Source organism: Ooceraea biroi, chromosome 12 (genome assembly GCF_003672135.1).
Source record: "Ooceraea biroi isolate clonal line C1 chromosome 12, Obir_v5.4, whole genome shotgun sequence".
Lineage (NCBI taxonomy): Eukaryota > Metazoa > Arthropoda > Insecta > Hymenoptera > Formicidae > Ooceraea > Ooceraea biroi.
In genome coordinates this window covers 12,098,094-12,116,207 of record NC_039517.1, presented here as the reverse complement: position 1 = coordinate 12,116,207, position 18,114 = coordinate 12,098,094, and the positions used below count along the sequence as shown (strand labels likewise).

The window sequence follows — 18,114 nt, the reverse complement described above, 5'->3', positions numbered from 1 at the left end:
ATCTGACCTTACGGTATCAATGACACTATCGAATATTCTTTTTTGATCCATATTTAAGTTTGCTATCATTTGAGACACATTAATTTTCTCGTCTATTTTATTACCAAGATCTTTAAAATCTTGCATTGCTTCGCCAGATTCTATATTTTGAACGCCTATCGGATTGTCAGGATCATCCTGAGACACGTTTTTTTGTAATTCTTCATCTAGTAATTGCCGAACTAACTCTTCCGCAGTTTCAAATGCTTTTTTTAATTCTTCTAGTTTTTCATGGTATTGCAATGCCTTTGTAAGATGCAGTTTTACTTTATGAAACGATTCTGCATAAGTATCACAACTATCTCTAAGATCCTCTAATTTCCGCCATGGTTTAAACATAAGCAGTAAAGAAAAGAAATATTCTTCCGGTCGATTACTAACATTATGTCTATAGTGATTAATAAGACATGCACGTTGTCGCCGTTTAAGGTAATGACTATTATCTATTTTATAGTATTCAATAATATTATTTCGCGGTTCGATTGTCGTGATATCATACCATTGTACGAATTCATAAAGAGACACAGATTCTAATTCTTCCGGTCTATTGGGATAATAATTATCTCTTACAGATGGATAAAATATATCTGTAGATTCACCATCAAGAGCTGAAATTTCTTTACGATTTTTTAATTTCCTCTGCCGTATGGAATTAACATCTAACCATTTAATCGTTGTATCGCGATCAGTCCCATATAAAGGAATACCTAGCAACGTATCAGCAGCTTCAAGAGCTCCACATTCTCTACTGCTTATGGATCGTAAACCAAAATTCCAAAGAACACTTGCCAATGATTTATTTTTATCATTCTTACAATTTGCAAGATCAAAATCAGATAACTCACTTTTCGCTGCTTTATTCAAATATTTGGTAACGTACCAAGTGAGCAATGTCGACTTTTCACCAATAAATTGTATTGGGTCATTAAGTATGAAACTTTACAAATGTAAAAGCGCCATCTTTAACATTTGTTATCTCAAATTTGGCGCCAGACGTCAGTATCAGGTTAGGTTAGTGTGATAGATGTATGTTCGCTCTTCAAATGTCATATTTGTTTGTTCAAATATCTTCATTAGTTTTATTGGTGGATTCTTTTTTATAGAACTATGGAAAAGTCCAAAATTCGTGTGATTTATGAATATGAGTTCCGCCGTGGAACCACAGTGTCGGAGACAGCTCGTAATATCAACGCTGTATTTGGTGAAGGTTTAACTACTAAAGCAACGGTGGGCAATTGGTTCAAAAACTTCAGAGATGGAGATTTCAGCCTCGCTAATGAGCCACGTGGAAGACCAAAGACGAAGGTGGATAATGATCACTTGAGAGCCGTAGTAGAGTCCGATCCATCTCAAAGTACACGTGAATTGGCATCGATATTCAATGTTTCTATACCCACCATATTGTTCATTTAGCTGCAATTGGTAAGATAAAGAAGTTGGACAAATGGGTCCCGCACGAATTGACCGATGCGCAGCAGGCGCAACGTCTAGAGGCTTCCCCTTCTTTGCTTTCCCGTCACAAAAATGAATCTTTTTTTAATCGAATTGTGACCTGTGATGAAAAGTGGATACTCTACGACAATCGTAAATGCTCACATCAGTGGTTGAACGCTGATGAACCACCGAGACATCACGCGAAACCCAACGTTACACAGAAGAAGCTTATGGTGACTGTTTGGTGGTCCAGGTCAGGTGTTATCTACTACAACTTTATGAAACCTGGTACATCGATAACGGCTGAAGTATATTGCAAGCAACTGGACGAAATGATGCAACAACTTGCTATTAAACAACCGAAATTGGTCAATCGGTCAATGCCAATCCTGTTGCATGATAATGCTCGACCGCACACTGCACGACTGACCATGGCAAAGCTACAGGAGTTGGAATTGGAAACTCTCCGTCATCCACCATATTCACCAGATCTATCACCTACCGACTATCACTTCTTCCGGAATTTGGACAACTTCTTGGTGGGAAAATTCTTCAATTCTCAACAGGCAGTCGAATCAGCCTTCCGCGACTTCATCGATTCCCGTACTCCTGGCTTCTATAGTAGAGGCATAGACCAACTACCACTAAAATGGCAGAAGTGTGTAGATAACATGGGTGCATACTTCGATTGAAAATAAATCATGTCCATGTGCCAAAAAATGCAAAAGTTTATGTTCTATTTGTAAAGTTTCATACTTAATGACCCAATATATCCATATTTCCTTCCCATGCAGTAAGAATAGCAGAATTATAATAATTAATATCGACTTCATTATTTGTTCGAGGAAGATCGTACAATCTGCTTTTATGTTTTAATTGTTTTCTACCTGCTATTGCAGTTGGCACATTTCTCATATTTAGTGTTTCAGTAACGGGACGAGGAAATCCAAACCGACACCTACGAATAACCTTACGTCCTACTTTTTTAGATCGAAGACAATAATCATTATGTTTGTGTCGTTGATGCGTACAACGCGTCTGTACAATAATGGCGAAATATTTTTATCTGGCATTTTGCAGCTTATGTATTTTGAAATAAATTTAGAGACTTCTTGAATAGAAGATTCACCGAAAATCGGTGCATCTTTAATCCAAATTAGTAAATGGAAATGTTGTATACCTCTACCTTGATATTCTCGTCGCCAAAAATAGTGTGTTACTTCACCGATCGGACAATCTTTGGAACAAATAAAATCAAGTATTGCCCGAAATTTATTATCAAGAAATCTCGACGTTGATACGGGATCTTTAGCAACAAGTGCACTGGTACTCAATGAAGAGTTTTGCCATCCATTTACTTCACGAATATATTTATCTAAATCGTCCCATAGCCATTCACTAGGACTTAATGTTAGAAACCATGTCGCAGGTCCGTAATGTTGTGTCATACAAGACAAATCACTTCTCGGTCTACACCAATATTGTTCCGTATTTCGAAGTGAAGAAAACATTGTATTTAAGTCGGACTCCAAAATTTCTTTCGATATAGTATCTAAACATTCGGCAGCCGTGTAACGACTCTTTGCATCAGGTATATTCAATTTATGATAAATTCCACGACGTAACTGACGAATATTCGCCCTATTTAACTCGAAAAACATGTATTGGGGTTCTACTCTAAATCGCGATTGCATAGATGTCAAAAGACATTTAATAAATTCATATGCCTGAAGTTTCACCGGTCTACTTTCATCACATTGGCTATTACGACCTTTTACGAATAAATGTGGAAAACACATCACATCCAAATTTTTTAAACTATTATCCAAGGGTAAATCCTCAATTTTTACCACTTGATATGTGGTACACGCAGTTTCATTTTCTTTATTTTCATGTAGAGGAATTATAGTATAGTGCTCGTAATAACTATCATCTTTATCTTTTTGAGTCAGCATTGCCTTGCGTTGGTCATCTAATGTAACTTCTACATCATTTTCTGTTTGTTTCATTTCAAATTCCACATTATCCAAATTCCCTAAAAATAGTTTATTGTGACTTTCGGGCAGCACAATTTTAGAATATAAAGGGTTATTATTTTTCAACCATGTTAGAGCTTCGAATACTTTTTTAATATCCACTAAATCTTCCCAAATAATTTTTGATTTAGTTGGAACATTTCGAAGTAAAATAAATTCGTGATTTAGGTTTATTGGATCAGTGTTAGAGCATAATTTATTCAAAGTTTGTTGTAAAGGAAGTGGTAAATGAAATGTTCTACCTTTAACTTTTTGTATCTTTTGTCTTTCAGGTATTTTCTTATTAGCAACTGTTCCCATTTTAACAACAGTTTGAAAAGCTTTAGCTCTTTGTATAAGCAACTTCTCAAATTCATTAAGAGACGATATTACCTCAGGTACATCATTTACAGAGAGATTATTTAGAATGCAGTAAGCAGGTATCACACCCTTACGAAATTTCCCATTACAATAATGACATATGTATTGCAGATTACTTTTTTGTTGCTCTACGTATGCCATAAAATCTTTCCAAATTGGATTATCTCTCCGTGTTTTTTGAAGTTTTGTACTAATTTTAAAAACATTTCTTTTATAACAAAGTCTCTGACACGATATACAAATATATCGCGGTGTGTCCAGTGAACGTTTTTTCAAAACCGTAAATGCATTATGATATTTAGAAATAATATCATCATCACTCAAAATTATTTCAGTTTGCTGATGCTTGTACATATTTGCTTTTTCTTGTGCTGAAGTTAAAATTTCATTTAATATACTCAAATCAGCAGAATATAATGCTTCGTCCAAATATAATAATTTTTGATAAAAATTCTTAAGTTGATATATAAAACGTTTAATATTTCTTACTTTGGGGAAATGAGGCGATAATAACTGCATTGGAACAAACATCGCTTTACAAAGATTTAAATCAATATAACAGCTATGCGTATGGCCTAATTTATCATTTGCAGTTTTCACAGTACATTCATAAATATTTTGCATGAGTTTTGATACGTTCTTTAAAGTACACATATTTATAGCTTCTAGAAGTTTTTGATATCGGAAAATTAGAAGCGGATTATTAATTTTACATAAGGAACTGCATAACCATGATTTTTTTGCTCGTGCTTCCATCAAGGGTAATACATTTTCAGTCTGTCCTTTCATATTTATTATTAAAGGTTTCGTTATATTGACTTCAGATGAAATTATATCGTGATTAGTAGAATCAATAAAATAATTTTCGGAGGAAGCTGTATATCTAGATATACCACAGAGCGCACGTAATTTGTCATCAACTGTAGAACATTCTGCAACAACAGTCAAACATGTTTCTGATTTGTTTTTAAGCAGAGTTAACATTTTATGTATATTACGAATATAGCTGTCTCTTAGATGCATACACCAGCGTATAACTTTTTCAACTTCTAATCTTTTTTCAATATAACCTTTGCTGCAATCTGTAATATTGAGCTTGTCTAAAATATTTTTTACGAATACTTCCGGAGAATCGCGAATTTTTATAAAATTCCTCGCTCGAATCTTGACATATTTTTTACAAATATTTTCGGCAATATAATTTTTCTTTTCAAGTATCGAATTAGACTTTCTTTTCTGATAATATTGCTTATTATAAAGCCACTTACTATCAGAAGATAATTCTTTTTGTCTTTCTCGTTCACGCTCAGAATTTGTGAAATAACGTTTTCGTTTTTCGCACGTCCTTTTACTAAATTATTATTATATCGACGCCGCTGTTGAGCACGATTATTCTTTAAATCTTGTTCATATCGACGCCGCTGTTGAGCACGATTATTCTCTAAATTCTGTATATACTGCTGTTTCCTCTTAGCATGATTATTTTCCAACTTATGCATACATTGCTGAGAATTTTGATTTTTTTTAATTGATTTAATGTCATATTCTTTTTCATATTGGCGTTTTATACATATACGGGCCGCTTCGACTTTTCTTGTTCTTATTACTGCTAATGGAAGTACTCTCTGAGGAACACCATATTGGTCATCTTGAGGAAAATGTTCAATTATGTTTGATTCAAATATTTTTATCAAATATGAACGCATTAAGGTATGATCATATTTTACTTTTTCTGGTTTAATATTGAACAACAATGAGATTGCAAAAGCAATTGCGAAAACACCGCAATCGTTACCATTTGATGTTGCACAACAGGAAATTTAACAGAATACTTGTGAAAGGGATATGTTGGAAACAATCGCTTTAAAAATGTTTTATGGTCACCATGCAATGTTTTATTATTTAACGAGTCATAAATGTATAAGTTTTTTCTGTCATAATTACATACCCAATGTCCATCTGATGAATCTGGACCTGACGAACTATATAATATCTGTATATGTTTACTATTTTCAGGTACAGGTTGGATTTCATTCAAAAAATATAGTCGCCATGTTTCGACAGGTCTATAATTTGAATACTTTCTTAAAAGATGATTAAAATGTTCCATATGTAAATCAGTCAACCATTCACCTTCGACAATTATACGTTTTTGTTCAGTTGATAAAATTTTTTCAGACATTTTGTATAATTATTGCACAAATTAGTATGTAAATAATATAAAATATATATCCTCTCTCTTAATAACTATTTGTTGTAAGATAAGCGAAGAATGTAGCCAGTACTGTAATCAATACTTTATAATTGTCTATAATATTCAGTAATTTTAATAACAATAATGCAAGGCGTCTAAGCCAAGAGTCAGCGCTAAAAGCAGCCGATTGTTTATTGCAGCGCTTATGGCAGCCGAGACCCAGCGCCAGAGAGCAGCCGCTATAATTTTATTATTATACGTTCTCAACGTGTAACCTGTAAATAAAAAAATATTTATTAATTATTAATTCATTGCAATCCATGATATCATATTATATTAAAATACATTTAATTTATACAATACCTTTACTATGTAATCTCAACCAATTGGATATTTCACACAGACAATATTATTTACTTTATTATCAGACAATAAAAAAATTGTCCGGTCGATAGGATCTACAACTCGAAGCCGGTGTTGCTGGTGACGGTGTAACGCAACTTCTCCCGCAGCGTGCTCTTCTTTTGGTAATTCGGCAGCTTGAGCAGGTTGAAGCACGTCGACGAAGTCGGTAGTCGGTTATGCGGATCCTTCTTGCGAATCGTGAAGTATCCGCGAATCACGCTGCCTGATTTGCAAAGATTTCGAATAAGTTTAATCGGCAAAATGAGCTACGTTCGAGAAAAAAGCAATCGAGAAACTAGTCGGAAGAACGTTGAAAACTCTTTCTCATTCAAAAAGTTAATACTTGATAAATTTGATGATAAAGAGGTCCAAATTGAGAATATAAGAAAATAAAGAAATTTGGAAGATTCTTCATGATAATCGTACCTATCGTATCTCCGGTGTCCTCGTCGTCGCAGACTTCCACGCATCGTATGGAGAAGGGTGGTTCAAGATGTGCGAAGCCCAGCAACGGCGATTTCGAGCAACTCGTCACAAACTGTTATCACGAAAAAAGTTAACAGTAGAATGATTTTTATAAGGTCGTCAAATGAAGAAATTACTACTTGTTCTTTTCATCGATCGTACCTTGAGGAACAAGCCTCTCTCCTCTTCCGTAAAGTCCTTTTCCAGGATGTCCCACAGCCAACACACCGCTCGGTGACTGTCATGAAAGTCGCCGTAATATTGCATGTGCCTTCGTACACTGAGAAAAATTTTTATCGGATAAATCGATTAAATAGTGTTTCCGATTGTTACTTTTGCTGTCTGATTAAATGATGGATACCTTCATCCGATGAAATGCAGTTACCGATGAAATGAGGTCGGAAAATTAGTCGCCCTTTATATATTCGTTGTAATTTTCATCGGATAAAACGACGAAAAGATCGGATAAAATGATGATAAGATCGGATATACACTTTAATCGGATAAGCAAGAGAGTGATCACGTTATATCCGATCATGTATTATCCGATGAAAGATGATAACCGCTGAAAATTATACAACGAATATACCCGAATATTGCCGAAGAGGAACGAATATTTCCGATTCATGTTGATTTAATCGGATAATCGCAACGAATATTGCCAAAGAGGAACGAATATACCCGAGTCGCGGAAACAGTATGCGCGATTGTTGAGTTATTTGTTATATCAAACGCAGACGTGACATAACCTATAAATTTTAGTAACCAAGGTTGAATTTTGTAACGCACCCCGGAGATGCCAGATTCTGGTTAGTAAGTGGTATTACTTGAAACCGTCCCGAGCGCACGTGGACGTAACACGTAGCTTGCACGTGTGCGTCATCCCCTCCACAGAATCTAACATCTCTGCGTGCACGTTCGATCACGTCGAGTGTTAACCGTGACCGCATCGGAACCGAGTGCCACAAAAGAGAAGAAGAAAAGTGCGATTAACTATTTCGATTATTATAGTTCTTTTTCCTTTTAAATTATCGATAAGAACCGATACAATTGTGATTTACAATAGCGATAATGTGTGACATACGTCGTACATTAGAAGAAATGGCTGTAGAAGAAGAAGTCATTGATTTATTAATAAGTAAGTACATTTCATACTTCTAACATAAACAGTTTCTTGTCTTGCCACTAACGTAGAACATCAATTGATCAATTGATGACCATCTCGTCAATAAGTCACGTCGTATGTAACTTATTATAAGAATTTGTTGGGTTTTATATCTGTGAGTTTAAGGAACAACTTGTACAATATATATATGATATATAACGTGTGTTTAGATTACATAAGTCTTCCTGTATGTTATTATTCTTTTGGAAAGACACTTTCAATGTATGTATTAGGTTATATGCTTCATTTTATGTCACGTAATTAGTCTGCCGCGATCTAATTTACTTTATTTTGTTCTGCACTAGAGGAAAATATTTCAGTGGAAGATTTAAAAACTTTAAGAAAGCGTGAACTTGATGAATTAATTATGAAATATGGTCCAAGGAGGAGGTTTGGTAGAACTTTAGTTAAATGGATGTCATTGCATAATTGTTTGATAGATCCCGAACTACTAGCGGTATATACGTTTGATTAAATTCTTTAATGTATATTTTTTCCATTTTGTCATACTAAACAAATTCTTTAGATATAGATCTGTAGTATATGTAGTCCATATGAACTGTACGTGCGTGCATGTGCAATGACCATATAGCATATTGTTTTATGTAATACAGCATGCATATTTTTGTACTGATAGTTATGTTGCTAAAAACTAGTTTGGCATTTCTTTTCTTATAGGCATACGGTGATATGCAACCAGCGTACACTGTTGACACAGATAACAAGGAGTCTGTTTCAGCGAAGAGCTCAAACGAAGTTGCATCATTGCAGTTGATCCATTTTCCCAAAAGAGATTCATCGAACAGTTTGTCTACAAACATCAGCAGCTGCAGCAGTAATTTTTCAGAGAGCCCATTGTTGCTTTCGCAAGATTTCAACGAGTTTGTGAGCAGCGAGCAAATTGAAACAAAGAATAAAGAGCTTGCAGATATTTCAGATCTGCAAATAGTGAACATTGAAGATACTGTTAGTTTTGATGTTAATGTTGGCATAAACGTTGAAGATACTGTTAGTTTTTATGTTAATGTTGGCACAAACGAACCTGACCTTGAAGACCTCACAGAAACAAGTGTACAGTTAGAGGATGAGTTGAAAGATTTCGACGACGTTACAACTGCTCCCGTACAAACGTCAAGCGATAAGGAACAAGAAAGGCAATCACCAATTCCAAATTTTAATACAGCAAATGCTGAAGGTAGAACTCCGCTGCTTAATCTCTTGCATAAAAACGGATCCCATCTTCAAAAACTTATCCACAATATCCACCGTAAAGATTTAGTACCAGTGGGATCTGACATCAACTTGATAGGAAAAGTTACTGCCAAACATCTCCTCAATTTAGCCACTCCTCCACTACGGAAAATACCAACAAGTACTCTCATAAGATGGAGTAAATATTTTAAACGTCTGTTTCCAAAGACGCCGACATCCGCTTTTTATGCCTTTAAATACGAGCCATATAGACGTTCAGACGGCATCATACTTCAGAGAAAGAGAGCGCAAGGAGTGTTGCAGGTCCAACTCTTTCAAGAGAGGAGAAAACTTCTTAAGGAAAACCGAGATGTTCTATTGAGGCAGCCAAGTACGTCAGTCTCAACCGGCAGGGACAGAAGTCCGTGTCCTTCAAACATATCTCATATCACAAAAACTTGGAGATCTGTCAGTCAATCAGAAGGAGAAATTCAATCTAGAACTGAAATTCCAAGAGAAGGTATTTAATTTCTTTTTTAATGTTAATAATAATTGCTTACATGTTCTTATATGTTATCTTTTGTGCCTGTAACTAATTTTGTTGTATTAGTGTCTCTTTCACAGACTGATCCAACAATAGAGTCTCATCTTAATTATTTGCGGAACGAATTGCACTACAAATTGACCTCAGAATTACTATCCTCCTGGGAAGCTACTTTTACATATAGACGGAACCAACTCTTACATCAGTCAGGAACAGTGTGGGATTATCTGAACGAATACAGGGTTTTGCAAATTGAAGAAGTTGGTAAAGTCTTAGTAAGTTTTCCTTGTAAACTCAAAAGTATAATATAATAATATCAAATAATTATAAATATTATATTAATATTATAAAATATGTATAAAATATGTATTAGTATAAAATATTTACAAGAAATATTTATTGTAAAATTGAATTATAGTATTACTATTTACGTAAACATTTTAATTAACTTACAATATTTTCATGTGCAGATTGAACAGGATTTCGAAAAACTTTGTCCCAATTTAGATCCTGTAACGAGGTACTCGGGGAACCTAGCCAAAAATTGTGAGAAATACAGGCTTGCAATTATTGCTACAGCTTCAGTACTTAAAATAAAATATAATAAAATAAAATAAAAAGAACAAGCCAACGAAAGCAAAAGGATATAGCTACTTCGTTCTTGAACTTGGCTAAACGTAAGTAAAACATTTCCTTATATAACCGAACGTTAATAATAGAGTCCAAAAAAAAGAAAAACAAAAATAAACAATGTTTTCAATTTTCTATTTGATGTATGCTAGGAAAATATACTTTTAGATATAAAGTGATAATTTTATTTTTCAGACGATTCAGATGTTATACTTAGAGTGACTGGAACTCTTTTGCTCCTTCCCTTTATATTTCCTTACGTTTATGTGCACAAGACGTGGAGACCAACGAGGATAGATATTGTTGAATCTTTCGTCGCGAGAGTTTGCAGTGAAACGGAAGTTGAAGAACATATTGAACGTCGACGTAAAGCATTGATGGTGTTCGGAATTGCATTAAAGGAATTTTCGGAAACCGAATCGATTGAGAAATTGATCATTCAATAGCTGTGCGGGTGATGTTTGTCTCATAAAGTCATTCGAGAAGTTTCGAGAATTGAAATCGAGAAGGAAATTTGGGACAAATATTTTCTTCCCACGCTGTTTGTCCCGCAAAATTGAGACAAACATCAACCGCAATTTAACCGTTCACTCGCGACTTTTCTCAGGAGACATGCGCGAGGAGATGACGTCAGACGGCGACGGCCAATCGCTCGGCCTGCGGCTCGCTCCGCGCATGTTCCTTATCACCGGGCTGCGTGAGGCCCAACCATGTGCCAATCGCGTGCGGCACGCGGGGGTCACCCCCAAAACTTTGAAATCGATTGGGCCTAGCCAAAATTCACGGGTTCTACAAATAGAGCTCCAAGCGATCCGCGGACCCACTTCACAGTCAGTCTGCAAAGTATCAAAAGTTTCTGGCAATCAACTAAACGCAAAGTCCGTCTCTTTCAGTGCGTGCAATTCCGTCGCTCGCGGAATCGTCACGGTGATAATTCCGTCGCTTGCGGAATCACCACGTTGATACTTTCCGTCGCTCGCGGAATTAAAACGGCGAGTTGAACTTATATATAGTGTACATAATTTATTTCAGTTATATATAACTTTGTGCCGTTACAACAGACGCTTTCTTCTTTTGTGTGTTCGTGGCTGTGCTATCCGTCCCGTGATACCTCGCGTTCGTAACAGATGGAGATAGCAAAAAAAGTTAAAATATCTACATCTGTTCAACCTTATGTTTTAGCGGTAGGTCCGACCTGGGATAATATCAGTCATAGTCACGTAATTGTAGACAAAGTTTTATATACATGTAAAAACATTGTGGAGGCCGTGGAACTTTGTTTTAAATTGTTTCATGTTTTTCACTCCGATTACCCTCCTGAAAGCAAGCACGTATGGCAATTGATACAACAAGGTTTTTATAATATATTTTTGGAGGATCACGATATAAACCGAGGAACAATTACGAAGGCTTTGGCTGATATTGGAATTTATGTGCAGGAAAAAGAAATATCGTTGACAACTAAGAAACCCAGAAATTTATAATTTCAGTATTTTTTGTCTAAGACATTTCATTGTCAAATCCTTCATTTTTATTATTATTTGTTACATCACTGAAAATAGAACTTTTCGTTTAAATGTTCCACTTTTTTATAAATTTATAAGTTTATTTTCGTTCGCTCGATTAGTATTAATATTTTCCGTCTAAAAACGCGCTTTATAGCGCGCTCATTTGTCTATAGCTCGCATCGGCGAAGCAGTGTTCCTGCGATCGCTATAGAGTGTAGAGTACATATAGTTTGTGATTTTGATAGAGCATTAATGAATGCTATTGCAAGAGCATTCGGTAATTGTAATAATCTAACAGAATATTTATCAACATGTTATTTATTGCTTACAAATAGAAACGAGAAAATGCCAAAAAGTTTTTTGCGTTTGGATATTTCGCATTATGTTAGTTTTATCAGTAGATGGAAAATTTTTACATCTGTCCATCCTAAAATTAAAACATTTTATATAATGGTTATGTGTTTGTTATCAAAGACAACAGATTTCACTGACTTACAACAAATTGTGCGAGCTGCGATTATTCTATGCATTAGCGAAAATGTTGGAAAAGATGAGAATCAACAAGACACTTTAGCTGAAAAAGCTCGAATATTTTATGTAAAAAAATTAGAGGAATTCCTGATGTGAACGTACTTGCTGATCGAGGTACTGAAATTGGTCGTGATATAGACGAGTCAGATTTGCTATTGTCAGATAATAACCAAGGAGATAAGAATAGCGATGAATTTAATTCTGCTGAAAATAATGCAATGATTGCCTGGGTAAATATGTTTTTCAACAATTGTATTAACGATTTGCGTAATGCTCCTGAAGGTATTGATATAAACCCATATTACTGTCCAGCAATGGCGCAAAAAGTTAAATTATTGTTACCATATTTTCCCTTATACTCCGGAGTAATGACATCCAAATTTGGAATTGGCAAAATAAATGCAAGTTCATCTACTGTCGAATCTGAATTTAATGATATTAAGCATAGACTATTGAAGTACAGTTCGCAATCAATGCGAATAGATAAATTTTTAACAGTACATATCCAATCTTTCTCCGGTAAAGCAAAGTTAGCTATGTCGGAAATTAATAGACCAGTACCTATATCTACATCTACGTCAAACATTAATACGGATCACGAGCAATCAATGCAAATTTCAACAGAAGTTGTCACAAATCCAAAATTCGAATGTATGGATACAAAAATACCCATACATTCTGACAAATCAGAAGAAGAACCGTGTGACTTAGCAGCAGAACATAATTGGAGAAATAAAAACGATAAAAAAGCTAAACGTGTTTATCTAGATGCATGTCCTGGTTGGGACACCTTTAATATTAATAAAAAACATGTAATTTTAAGTGCGCTACAAAATGGCAATATATCGTCTATATTAAAAATAGGATCTAATAACATAATTATCAAAAATTCATGTGGCTTTGACAGCATTGTGCAAATTCTCGCTGCGGCTTGCGTGCATGATAAATTTAAGGAAACTGTCGATACAGCTACGACAGATATTTTTAAATTTATAAAACTTTTTATACAATTAGGTCCGACAAAAAAAATTTATAAAATGAGAGCAGAAATTTTAAAAAATATTAGTTCTTTAGAAAAAACGCAAAGTTTTGATACAATAACAATAAACGTTGTATCTAACATTGCGAATCTCTGCGAATATGTATTCTCCGAAAATTATAGTTACATCGAAGTATCTACATGTCAAAAATGTCACAATATGAAAATGATTAAGAAATGTATTTTACCCGTAAATGCTGAAATATTAGAAAACTATGGTTACACGAAGATTATTGACGCAATACAGGAGGGAAAAATTTTGAAGCTTCGATGTCATAAATGTAATGAGGAACGTCACATGAGTGTAACATACGGTGCACAGTTATTTATCGAGTCTTCGATTACAATCGCTTTGGATGACATTCCACTATCAATCCAATTAAATAAGCAGCATTACACTCATGTTGGATGCGTTATATATCACGGACAAAATATTATAACGTCAGTTGGGCATTATACTGCGTATATACGTAATGGTACCAATTGGATTGAATATGACGACTTGTTACGTAAACCCAGGAAGGCATGCGTTAAACCAAAAGGCAACGTCCATATGTGCATTTATGTCGAAACATAAAATATTTATATAAGTACGCGAAGATGATACTATTATTTATATTCTTATATTCTTATATTTATATTATCATATTTAACTGCTACATATTTATATATTACTAAATATATTATAATATTATTAAAACATGTTTTTATTTTAATACTAGATGTTAACACGCTACGTGAACTCTTCTGCTCTTATATGTAACACATGACATTTTCTCCATGATCACATCCTTACCTCTTCCACCTTTTTCTCTTTTATAAGGCTTAGAATGACTCAAAATAAGAAACTATCGATTAAAACACGAAAGGAAAACTATATTTACTCTTACAACATTTTTTTTATTATTTTTCGAATTTTCGGTTTGACTTACGAAATTGATCTTCTGGAATAATTTACAACTAACACATCTATAAATATTAATAAATGTTCGATTTAGCAAAAAGAGGAGGGATAGCAACGTCTCTTTCAAATTTTCAGGAAACCATGGACGATACGATATTCATACCACAGAACTATGTTTTCCAGCCCAAGAACAACTCAGAACAAAAAGATATAGATTGGAACACGAAAGGAAGCGTAGGTTTACTCTTGGTCCTGGAGTCATAGGTGGAACATTTATTTTATTTTCCGGGCTTCCGGTTCGACTTACGGAATTGTTCTTCTGCAACAATGTTTGGAACAATTAGAACAATTTATAACAATGAAGAAATATTTGATTTTTGAAAAAGGGGGGTACAGCTAAAAAAACATTTTTTTGTTTTATTAAAAAACTATTTGAAATAAAATAATATTACTTTGGAACAATGTAGTACAAAGTTAGAAAAATCTGGAACAACTTTCAAAATTACCATTTTCAAAAAAGGGGGTGCTAACTTTACGTACACCGCCGCGGGTCCCTCCGTCGCGGGTCCCTCCGTCGCGGGTCGGCCTGCCCAAAGGAGCTTCACTGCAAGACATGTAAGAGAGGGTGTTCTCCCTTCGTACGACAACTGTTTCGCATAGGTCCCGCGGCGGCGACAACAACTTCGTGCGGGAGACTATGAACATCGAATATGTTTTAGTGGAGGTATTTTTATTCTTCGTCATTAATGACGATTTTCGTACATTATTAACTATTGGCGATTTTCGTATATTATTAATCATTGGCGAAACATGCACAGGATTCCTTGCGCAGCATCGGCGAGACGTTTCTTTCCCCGATCAAATTCTATGGACCGATGAGGCTACATTTACGCCTAACGGAATTTTTAATTCTCGTAACTTTATAACATAGCGAGAAGAAAATCCGCATGCTATTCGCGTTAGCTCTTTCCAATATCGATGGAGCGTAAACGTGTAGGCAGGAATCATCAGAAATGAAATAGTAAGCTTGAGTAAATGAGTTAAATAAGATTTTTTGTTGCAATTTTACCTAAGTTTCTTGTCTTTGATTTTCAGATTAGTCCATTCTTTTTCCCGCCACGACTTAATGGGCAAATTTATTCAGATTTTCTGGAAAATCATTTGCCAATATTACTGGAAAATATTCCTTTACTTTTACGAACGCAGATGATTTTCCAGCAAGACGGGGCTCCTGCTCATTTTTCGCGACAAGCACGTGAAATTTTGAACGCGCGTTTTCCGGACAGGTGGATGGGCCGTGATGGCCCAATCGCTTGGCCGGCGCGATCGCCGGATCTGAATGTATTAGATTATTTTGTTTGGGGCTACATAAAGAATTTAGTCGAGCACTGGCGTGATGGCACAGAACATGAAGTACGTGAAGCAATTATCGCGGCCTTCAATACCATCACGCCGGACATGGCGCAACGTGCAACGCGTGACATTGTTCGAAGAGCCGAACTCTGCATAAAGTAACGAGGAAGGCACTTCGAACAATTATTGCATTAAATAATGAGAATGGATTAGGTCTATTGGAGAAACCACTTTAAGGACCGGTTTTTCAATCATGGTTTAAACTTAGATCTACGTTTAAACCATGATTGAAAAACCGGCCCTAAAAAAACGCTCCGTGCTATCTACCGCAAGGTGGTGAGGAAACGATAGCTTTCCTTTCCTTTGCCTTAAAAACAATTTCTTTTACCTTAAAATAAAATTGCCACAAAATAAACTATTTTGGAAAAAAGGATATGAATCAATTATCGCTCAGCGCGGGGCCCCAGCGTCACACGCTGTTTCTATCAGTCTCTAAGATAGCCGTCAGTAGGAGGACCCCCCGCGCGCCCTTGTTATTGTCAGTATCTAAGACACCCCATTCTCCCTCACCGCGCGCCACCCAGCTCGCGGTATCAAAGAGCGCGCGGCCCTCCTACTGACCTATCTCGCTGCACGCATCGCCCTCATTCGCTTATATTTATTAATTAATAACTCCGTTAATATTGCGAAAATCGCAAAATGACATTGGACTTTTCTATTCAGCTAAGTCCAAACTACACGTCATTAACGGGTGGCACGGGGTCATCGAGACACCCTGTATATACAGGGTGTCCCAGACCTACCGTATAAGCCGTGAATGGTAGGTTCCTGAGTTCATTTGGAGACGAAAATTCTAATGCCAAAATGTCAAGGGTGCTATAGTTTTTAAACGGGAAAGGTTTAAAGTTTACCAATAAGCTTGTCAAAATTTCGCGCGCTCAGGGATATCGCATATCAAAAGAGCCCTTCCACATCACTTCACTCAACTCGATAGAAACATGTTAATGTGTCCGAGTGTTAACTCGAAATTATTATTCAAATTATTATTCACTTTCCTTGTACATTGTTCACAAAACCGACGAATATCAGGATGATAATAGTTTATAAATTATCATACGGAAACGCGATGCGCGTCGAACTTTCAAAGCATTCGTGCGAAGCGTGCAACGAATGACGTTTCTTCTGTGATGACAGAAAATCAATACAATAGATATGAAGTTTTCTGCATGAAATGTCGCTAAAGAAAATTGATAAGAAAATATTAACAGTATTTTTTATTAATTTATTAATTTATTTAAAAGAGCAAGTATCGTACTGCGCTCGAGTACATCATTATCTAGAATGTAGAAAAATCATTTACAACGATAATTTACAACGATAATTTTGCGATTACTGCATCGCGCGTGAGAAACAGGATTTCTAACGCCCAACAGACGAATTGGTGCCGTCGTTGAACGTCGCGCTCGTACGGTACAGAATGAAGAAGCAATCTTGCAAGCCGTGAACAATACACCAACTACCAGTTAAAAGTACCATCGTGTGTAAAACAAGATTCATCGGTAAATAAGACGTTATTTACAAATCCGGGTTGATCCTCTTCTTTGTTTAATAGCCACGTACAAAATCTAATTCTTGATTCATAATCTCGGGGCAACAAATTCTGAACTTTAGTAAAATGATACGCGTGGAAACGATTTTCATGTAATATTCGTTGAACCGTGCTTTTTGATATTGCCAATTCTTGACTCAATTCGCGCACACTGGTAGTTGGTGTATCGTTCACGGCTTGCAAGATTGCTTCTTCATTCTGTACCGTACGAGCGCGACGTTCAACGACGGCACCAATTCGTCTGTTGGGCGTTAGAAATCCTGTTTCTCACGCGCGATGCAGTAATCGCAAAATTATCGTTGTAAATTATCGTTGTAAATGATTTTTCTACATTCTAGATAATGATGTACTCGAGCGCAGTACGATACTTGCTCTTTTAAATAAATTAATAAATTAATAAAAAATACTGTTAATATTTTCTTATCAATTTTCTTTAGCGACATTTCATGCAGAAAACTTCATATCTATTGTATTGATTTTCTGTCATCACAGAAGAAACGTCATTCGTTGCACGCTTCGCACGAATGCTTTGAAAGTTCGACGCGCATCGCGTTTCCGTATGATAATTTATAAACTATTATCATCCTGATATTCGTCGGTTTTGTGAACAATGTACAAGGAAAGTGAATAATAATTTGAATAATAATTTCGAGTTAACACTCGGACACATTAACATGTTTCTATCGAGTTGAGTGAAGTGATGTGGA

General features: G+C 35.6%; 2 protein-coding genes across 3 annotated transcripts; one reads left to right on the top strand and one right to left on the bottom strand.

Annotated features, from left to right (window-relative positions):
• Window positions 1-6,380: 6,380 nt before the first annotated feature.
• On the bottom strand, window positions 6,381-7,386 carry LOC105285475 (ubiquitin-protein ligase E3B). Its single transcript, XM_011349708.1, has 4 exons — window positions 7,295-7,386; window positions 7,096-7,213; window positions 6,895-7,006; window positions 6,381-6,691 (listed from the first exon to the last, which is right to left on the bottom strand). The coding sequence occupies exons 2-4, from the start codon at window positions 7,198-7,200 to the stop codon at window positions 6,522-6,524; spliced, it is 387 nt and encodes a 128-aa protein (XP_011348010.1). The 5' UTR covers window positions 7,201-7,213; window positions 7,295-7,386; the 3' UTR covers window positions 6,381-6,521.
• On the top strand, window positions 7,239-12,320 carry LOC105285476. 2 transcript variants are annotated; one of them, XM_026974225.1, is made up of 7 exons: window positions 7,239-8,071; window positions 8,269-8,320; window positions 8,404-8,555; window positions 8,777-9,809; window positions 9,900-10,108; window positions 10,304-10,510; window positions 10,659-12,320. In XM_026974225.1, exons 3-6 carry the CDS (start codon window positions 8,466-8,468, stop codon window positions 10,448-10,450), a joined length of 1,479 nt encoding a protein of 492 aa, XP_026830026.1. In that variant the 5' UTR covers window positions 7,239-8,071; window positions 8,269-8,320; window positions 8,404-8,465; the 3' UTR covers window positions 10,451-10,510; window positions 10,659-12,320. The 2 variants fall into 2 exon arrangements, with proteins under 2 accessions (XP_026830026.1, XP_026830027.1); XM_026974226.1 differs by lacking the exons at window positions 8,269-8,320; window positions 8,404-8,555.
• Window positions 12,321-18,114: the final 5,794 nt, after the last annotated feature.

Bases quoted from the DNA above. Each gene is read 5' to 3' on its own strand.
- LOC105285475 (XM_011349708.1), bottom strand. From the start codon at position 7,200: ATGCAATATTACGGCGACTTTCATGACAGTCACCGAGCGGTGTGTTGG. The intron at 7,007-7,095 runs GTACGATCGATG...TCGTGATAACAG, and splicing joins AGAGAGGCTTGTTCCTCAAG to TTTGTGACGAGTTGCTCGAA. The intron at 6,692-6,894 runs GTACGATTATCA...TTTGCAAATCAG, and splicing joins GGACACCGGAGATACGATAG to GCAGCGTGATTCGCGGATAC.
- LOC105285476 (XM_026974225.1), top strand. From the start codon at position 8,466: ATGAAATATGGTCCAAGGAGGAGGTTTGGTAGAACTTTAGTTAAATGG. The intron at 8,556-8,776 runs GTATATACGTTT...CTTTTCTTATAG, and splicing joins TAGATCCCGAACTACTAGCG to GCATACGGTGATATGCAACC. The intron at 9,810-9,899 runs GTATTTAATTTC...TTGTTGTATTAG, and splicing joins AACTGAAATTCCAAGAGAAG to TGTCTCTTTCACAGACTGAT.